Here is a 519-nt window from a genome sequence, read left to right as displayed (position 1 = left end):
TGCGAGGCCGCAATGTCCCTCCTGCGGCTGTTGCGCATCTTCAAGGGCGTCCGCGCCTTCCGCCTCGTGCACCTGATGCTCAGCCTCCGGTGGGCCCCGAGCCCTGGCCTCCCCCACCCGTCCCTGCCCCTTCATGCAGACCCTTCTGCTCCTGGCTGACTTTGCGCTGATCCCCTCCCCTCCACGCAGGCACGCGCTGGCCCGTGACCCTTCATACTGACCTCTGACCTGGCTGACCCTTCCCACTGACTCACACATACTCACTGAGGCCTTGCCCCTCCCACTGACCTGACTGACACTTCATCCAGAGGTCAGTGTGATGTGACCCCCGCCAGCTGACCCCTGCCTCAGCTGAGCCCACGCTGTTCTCCATTGTCTTGGCCAACCCTTCGCACTGACTGCCCCCCGCCCCCCACATGCATGCTGACCCTTGGCCTCCTGCCTGACCCCCTCAGGCTGACCTCTGACCCATAACACTAACCCCCCCCCCTTTCCCTGACCTCCCCGCTGACCCCAGAC

The 519-nt window shown here is 65.1% G+C and overlaps 1 protein-coding gene across 1 annotated transcript in view; it reads left to right on the top strand.

Moving 5' to 3' along the window:
- CATSPER1 (cation channel sperm associated 1) overlaps window positions 1–519 on the top strand; it is a gene marked incomplete at its 5' end in the record, with an annotated part of 2089 nt that overhangs the window by 674 nt on the left and 896 nt on the right. The window contains one exon of the mRNA XM_025214936.1: window positions 7–89. Within this exon, the coding sequence (XP_025070721.1) occupies window positions 7–89 (83 nt within the window). The remainder of the gene's footprint in view (window positions 1–6; window positions 90–519) is intronic.

The sequence above is a fragment of the Alligator sinensis genome, unplaced genomic scaffold (assembly GCF_000455745.1).
Source record: "Alligator sinensis unplaced genomic scaffold, ASM45574v1 scaffold1302_1, whole genome shotgun sequence".
Taxonomy (NCBI): Eukaryota; Metazoa; Chordata; order Crocodylia; family Alligatoridae; genus Alligator; species Alligator sinensis.
Note: the sequence above shows the minus strand (reverse complement) of the source record. Positions and strands in the feature narration are given on the sequence as shown.